The 6,411-nt window shown below is 57.9% G+C and overlaps 2 protein-coding genes across 2 annotated transcripts in view; both read left to right on the top strand.

Annotated features, from left to right (window-relative positions):
- LOC103089094 (molybdenum cofactor biosynthesis protein 1) overlaps nucleotides 1-5,386 on the top strand; it is a 36,226-nt gene extending 30,840 nt beyond the window's left edge. Inside the window, exons 9-11 of the mRNA XM_007458181.1 lie at nucleotides 1,668-1,788; nucleotides 2,272-2,334; nucleotides 4,253-5,386. Of these exons, the coding sequence (XP_007458243.1) occupies nucleotides 1,668-1,788; nucleotides 2,272-2,327 (177 nt within the window). The 3' untranslated portion in view covers nucleotides 2,328-2,334; nucleotides 4,253-5,386. The remainder of the gene's footprint in view (nucleotides 1-1,667; nucleotides 1,789-2,271; nucleotides 2,335-4,252) is intronic.
- Nucleotides 4,264-5,076, top strand: LOC103088827 (molybdenum cofactor biosynthesis protein 1-like). Its single transcript, XM_007458180.1, has one exon. The coding sequence runs from the start codon at nucleotides 4,264-4,266 to the stop codon at nucleotides 5,011-5,013; it is 750 nt and encodes a 249-aa protein (XP_007458242.1). The 3' UTR covers nucleotides 5,014-5,076.
- Nucleotides 5,387-6,411: the final 1,025 nt, after the last annotated feature.

Raw genomic sequence — 6,411 nt, 5'->3', positions numbered from 1 at the left:
GGGGGAGGGGAGGGGGAGGATTGATGCGTTCATCCTGATTTGGCCAGGGCAGATCAAAGTCAGCTATGGGGAGGCCACCTCGTGGAGGGCTTGAGTGACCCCATGCAAGGTGCAGAGTGTGCCCTGTTGACAGGAGGACACTGGGCAGAGTTTTTATACAAGGTGGGGAGGCAGGATCCCGGATGCATGTTTTAGGAAGAATAACTCCCAGGTTGAATTTGGAAATAGAAAGGCAGTTAAATGGCCACTTCGTGATGTTCCAGATATGTAAGAGTTAAGGTGAAGGTGGGAAGGAAGAGTGAAAGAACTTGGAGCTGCAGGTGTGGGTGGAGAGAGAGGCCCCCGGCTGCCTGGTCAGCTCTGGGACCTGCTTGGGATCGGGGGCGAGGGTGCTGGTGGGTGGGTTTGGACCGTCAGGCTGGACACCTGATAGGAACTGTGCGGCAGCTTGTTATAAAGCGAGGGGGTCTTCTGGGCTGGAGGCACAGGACTGAGTGGACAGTAAGTGGTAACTGTGTCAGTCAGTCCCCTCCACCCCACTGCGGGAAGTGGAGGGAGGATTCTAAGGAGAATGTGAGGAAGAGGCTGTTTATAGCGCAGGGTTAAAGGGGCCTGTAAGGGCACTGGATGAGCAGCAGCAAACTGCTGTCCCACCCCTGGGAGGAAGGGGCAGGGGAGGAGTTGGCGTCACTGGGCGGCTGGGGCTGTGACTGTGGACGGAAGCACCACTGCCGAGAAGTGCCCGGCCTTTCTCTGCTCTCGCCCTCTGACCTCCCATCAGCCAAACCCAGGCGGAAGCCAGCAGGAGGGGGGCTCTGGTTGCAGAAAAGGGCAGAGAGTGGGGGCTGGTGGGGAGCGTGGAAGGGGGACTGACCAGCACGGGAAAGTGGGTGTGTCTTCCACTTAGATCTCGTTCATGTCTTCTCTGATGGTCTCTGCTTGTCAAATGTGCTTCTATGCCCACAGCAGCCTGTACAGGGCTGACACTTGGTCGGTGCTTTGTGGGGCTTCATGGGAGGAAGTAGGTGTCCCACTTTTTGGGACTGCCCCATCCACCCCGAGCCCCCCAGAGCTCCCAGCCTCTCCCAGAATCAGAGGAGCATTGAGTCAAGTTTGAATGACCTCAGGATGCCATCTCCACCAGCCCTCTGCTGTTCAGCCCTGAGTCAGGGACCACAAACCAGATCAGGGGCAGGTGGGCAGGGTCCAGGAGCAAAGGGACTGGAAGAGGATGGAGGGGAAATGGATGTACATGCCAGGCCTGGAGGGGACTGCCAGGGCTCAGCTCCCACTGACTCGGGTCTGTTCTCATGGCAATGAAGAGGCCTTTCCATAGAACGTCTCAGGAGAAGGTGTGGATCTAGATTTTGATGTGCTGTATCCGTTGGCAGTTATTTGGCATTTTCCAAGTACGCACCACGCGCTGAAGGAAACGTGACCGGAAGTCAGATGATGCAGGCCTTGGGGTGTCTGCTTTTGCCTCCTGTCCTTCCAGCCCCTCCGACTCCTCCATCTAGCACTTTCGGCCCCTCATTGCAGGAAGACCTGCTTTGAGTATGACCAGCCACGGGAGGCCCTCATGCCCAGCCCGGGGGGCTCCAAGGATGGGGGCCAAGGCTCAGGATGAGGGGGGCATGTTGGCCTCACCCGCAGTGTGACCTCTCCAGGTCTGCCTCTTTGGGAACTCAGAGGTATCTCTACGGGATCACCTGCGGGCAGGGGCCTCTGAGGAGGAGTTGCTGCGCATCATTGGGGCTGCCGTGGGCAGGAAGAAGCGGCAGCATGCGGGTAAGGGGCCGGGGAGGCCAGGCTGGGTGGTGAGTGGGCCGTTGTCAGCAGGAGGGAGGTCTGTGGTGAGCCAGTGGCACTCAGTGTGGTCCGTGCTCTCCATCACCTCTGCTGGTCCTCTAGACTTGGGGTGCGGTGATGCTTCTCCTTCCCAGGGGAAGAGCAGAGCCTGCACAGGACGGGGGACCCCACATTCTCTCGGGCTGTTTCATTGGGTGGTTGAGAAAGAGAGGGGTCATTGCCCCTCTCTCATCCCTGACAGGGAGGGCAGGGTCCTGGCATCCAAAAACTGTCATGGGCTCCATCATGGGCGACCTTGCAGTGTACGGCGGGGGTTTTTGTCGGGCTGCGGTAGGTGACTGTGTGTCCGCGGGGCTGTCATACCTCTGTGTCCCTCGTTCGTTTCAGTGAAATCTTTCCCCGCCCTCTTTCTCTCCCCGCTTCCCTGCCCTCCTCTCCCCACCCATCCTTCCCTCGCCCCAGGCATGTTCAGTATTTCCCAGATGAAGAACCGGCCCATGATCCTCATCGGTGGGTGACCCATCAGTACGTAACCACTCACCCTTGTCGGGGGGGATCCCGCGGGGTGGGGCCCCTGCCGTAGGCAGCCCCCACCCTGATCCTGCACTTCATCCTGAGGTTCTCATCCTTCACCTTTTCCTACCCCTCTAAGCCTTTACTGCGGCTTTTCTTCCCTTCCCTGGCTCCGTCTTACTGTACATGCCGCAGAAATCATCGTTCTGTCTCACCAGAAATCGGGTCGGGGGGTCCTCCAGGTTTATGATCGCTATGTTAGTTGTCCCCTGAAAATGGAGCTTCTGGGTAAGACAGCGATCTTGTCCTCGGCTTTAGAATCTCCCAGCTCGGATACAGTCACAGGCATCCCTTCCCTTCTGTCCTGTGGGTCAATTCACGTGCGTGTCCGGACCATTAGTGGCCATTGGTCCTTGTGTTGTTACGCTTCTGTGTGGGCAGTGCTTAGGCAGCAAGCTAAGAGTGCTACTCAGCTTTCTAGGGAGGACACAACCAGGATCTCAGCTGTCTAATTCCTTAACTCCCGGGAACTTATGTGCCCAGGGCGTCTCTTATGTGCATAGGATGCTTCAAACAGAAACACCTTTTTATTGAGCCACATGTGGTCTCTAACCCTGGGGAACTAGCTGGTCCACGCGGAGCTTTGGGGATGCTGTTATCCCTCTGGTGCATGCCCAGGCTAGAGCAGGGGAGGCCTCACACCCTTGGCCACAGCCAGATCTGGGCCCCTGAATTGTGCCCTAAGCAAGAGAAAGCAGTGACAACAACCAGGGGAAGGGATTCTTTCCTCCAGCACTTGGAGCAGAGTGAGCCCTGAGGCATGTGGGCTGGAGTGGGCCAGACACAGCCCAGGGACCACACCAGCCACCCAGAGAAGGAAGGGCGGCTCACCACAGCATGCCATCGGGAAGAAAACTGTATCACCTCTCTTCTGCCGTCACCTCCACCATCCTCATCCTCTCGTGTTGGGCCTTGACCCATGCTGACACGCCTTGATGGCAAGGAGTGGGGGATGCCTTGATAATTGTACCTCTGACACTGACAAGGTAGGGGGGCCAGAGCATGAGGGAAAGCTAGAAGTTGGGAGGCCTAATTGCTTCAGAAGGAAGAATAATACTCTCAAGGATATAGAGTAACTAAAGTGGTCTGATCTCTATAAAACCAAGAGTTGCCTAGAACAGGGCCTCTTAGACTTTCACGTGCCTGTGAATCCCTTAGGGATCTTGTTATTTCAGATTCGGATTCGGGAGGCCCGGGCTGCATCTCTTTCAAGGGTCCTCACATGGTGCTGGTGCTGGCGGTCCCTGGACCACCCTTTGAGTAACAAGAGCCTACAAGGTCCCCGAGGCCCCTGGGACCATTCAGATCATCCTGTTGCTTTGTGTATGCTTCTGATCTGCTTGAGATGTTGTTTAAATAGATTAAATATTTACCTTAGTATGTTGTCTATAAACTGTATGATTTCTGTTAGCCCTTCCCGGAGAATGTGAAGATGAGAGTAACTAATTGGTAATTCAGGCTGAGGCCTCGCTATCCTTTTAAGAAAATGAAGGGACAGAGCGGTCATCTGATCGAGGCTTCAGTCTTCAGACCTTAGGTGTTTCTTAAGAGGACTTGGGCAACAGGAAAGTTGTGAGGAGGGGAGCCCAGGTGGGAGCACCCACAGACCCCACTGCAGGGCAGGCAGAGCCTGCGGGACCCTGGCCCTGTGTACCTCCTGCTGAGGCGGGCTGCACGCATTTATTCCGGGGGCCCCTCTCTGTGTATTGTCGCTTTTCTCTCTCTCCTCGCTGTGGTCTTTGCCCCTCATTCCGCTTTCCCCAGTGTGAAAGGGAGAACTCGGGGTTTGGTGGGGAGAGGCTTGGGGAGGGAGGTGGGGAAAGACCTGCCTTTTGGACTGAGCCTTCCTTCTCTTTCCTTTTCCTTCCAGAGTTATTTTTGATGTGCCACGATTCCCCACCAGCCATTCCAAGCATCTCCTTCAGGGACTCCCTCCATGTTCAGGGTCTGAGACACAGAGTGAGTTTCTCCAGCCAGATGGTGACTTTGTGGAAAGGGGGCTGGCTCCCCCAGATCCCTCTCCTCGCCCAGCGGTGGCTGGGGTCTGGCCTCCCTCAGAGACATTACGGTTCCCACCTCGACTCAGATGCCAACCCAAAGTGCCTTAGCCCAGAGCCCCGGGCTGCTGCCACCCTGTCAGGACCTCTGCCCACCTCAGACCAACTGACCCACGTGGACAGGGAAGGACAGGTGGCTATGGTGGACGTGGGTGGGAAGCCAGACACAGAGCGGGTGGCCGTGGCCTCAGCCGTGGTCCTCCTGGGGCCTGGGGCCTACAAGCTCGTCCAGGAGAACCAGCTAAAGAAGGGAGACGCCCTGGTGGTGGCCCAGCTGGCAGGCGTCCAGGCGGCCAAGCTGACCAGCCAGCTGATCCCCCTGTGCCACCACGTGGCCCTGAGCCACGTCCAGGTGCAGCTGGAGCTGGACAGCACGCGCCACGCCGTGGTGGTCCGGGCATCTTGCCGGGCTCGGGGCCCCACTGGGGTGGAGATGGAGGCCCTGACCTCCGCTGCCGTGGCCGCCCTCGCCCTGTATGACATGTGCAAGGCTGTCAGCAGGGACATCGTGTTGGCGGAGATCAAGCTCGTCAGCAAGACCGGGGGTCAGCGGGGGGACTTCCATCGGACGTAGAGCTCCTGCCCCCTCTCACCCCTGGCCCAGCGAGGTCAAGAGATGGGATGCGATTTCAGCCGAGGGAAAGATGTCAAGTTCCTTTCACCCCGTCACCAGTTACCTTCAACCGGTAGGAACCCCAGGTCAGCCCACCCCTCTACTGCTCGATGACCTACACTGACCCGCGAGGTTTCCTTTCTTCCGAGAGGAGACCAGCAGGCCCGTCAGCCTTCCTGGACCCTAACTAAGGTCGTGGGAGGGGGCTGGCCGCAGCGAGCAAGGCTAGATAACCCCCAAATCACACTGAGTGACTTGTGGACTCTCTCCGACAGTTGAGCCCATAACCTCCCCTCCTCTCTTGGGTTTTCTCTTCTCCTTCCTTCCCCGGGAGGGAACCAAGGGCTCCTAAGCAGGAGCCTCATGGGCCACAGCCCTGAGGCCTCCTGACCAAGCACACCTCCCACACCTGCCCCGCGCACGGCCTTTCCACCTGCACCCCTTCGTCCTGGGACACACCAGGGGGGGAGGAGCGATGGAGCTGGCCTTCACCCACACGGTGCACCAAATAAAGCCACGATGCCCATTTTGGGGATGCAAGAATGAGGACTGTGTCTGTGCCGAGGGCACCGAGCCGCTGTGATGGCAGGCCCGCCCCTCAACCCAACACCCCCCGGGGAAGAGGAGCAGGAGGGACGCTGGAAAAGCAAAGGGGCGTGTTCTCTGTGCACCCCGCCTTCCCTGGGGGAGAAGGCAGGAGTGGAGAGGGAGGCCCAGAGATGCAGCACCTCCAGTAGCACTGTCGGGTAGGGGTGTCCGAAGCCCATCCCGTCGCCGGCTGGTAGAGGTCACGGGATGCAAGTAGAGGCCCCTGGTTTTCACATCCCCAAACGCTGGACGCGCTTGCTGGGTTCTCTCAATGTGGGTAGGTGTCTAGTTCTAGCCTCAGTCCCCCCGCCCCCCACTCCCCCGGGCCCCCGCCTGCCTTTTCTCTGGCCCTGCACCCAGGTGTGCTGGCAAATGTTTAACAACTAGCTCTTGGAAAAGAAAAAAGGCCAATTTCCATGGTCTAAGTCCTCCCACCTTGGCCGATTTCAAGCTACCGTACGACCGACGTGAACTGGCTTGCGGAATTCCTGAGGATGTCACAGTCGGGGCTCGCAGAGCTGGTAGGATCCGCTTCCCACACACCGTGGGCTATGCCGCTTCCCCAGCACGCCTCACGTCCCAGCGTGGGAAGGAGGCACAAGTTTCGAGGCAGGTTAGGTAGGGGTGGCACGGATTTAATAGTTTTTAGTATTACAATATATTCTTATAAAAAAGGTGCAGGCGAAAAGGACGCTGCAGATTTTGTACATTAGCCTCATTTGTCATCTGAAACAGCTGGTGAGAACAGCCTTGGCGTGGAGGTGGTAGAGG

The sequence above is a fragment of the Lipotes vexillifer genome, unplaced genomic scaffold (genome assembly GCF_000442215.2).
Source record: "Lipotes vexillifer unplaced genomic scaffold, Lipotes_vexillifer_v1.1 scaffold4, whole genome shotgun sequence".
In the NCBI taxonomy this organism is placed as follows: domain Eukaryota; kingdom Metazoa; phylum Chordata; class Mammalia; order Artiodactyla; family Lipotidae; genus Lipotes; species Lipotes vexillifer.
This window is presented reverse-complemented; position numbering and strand designations above follow the sequence as displayed.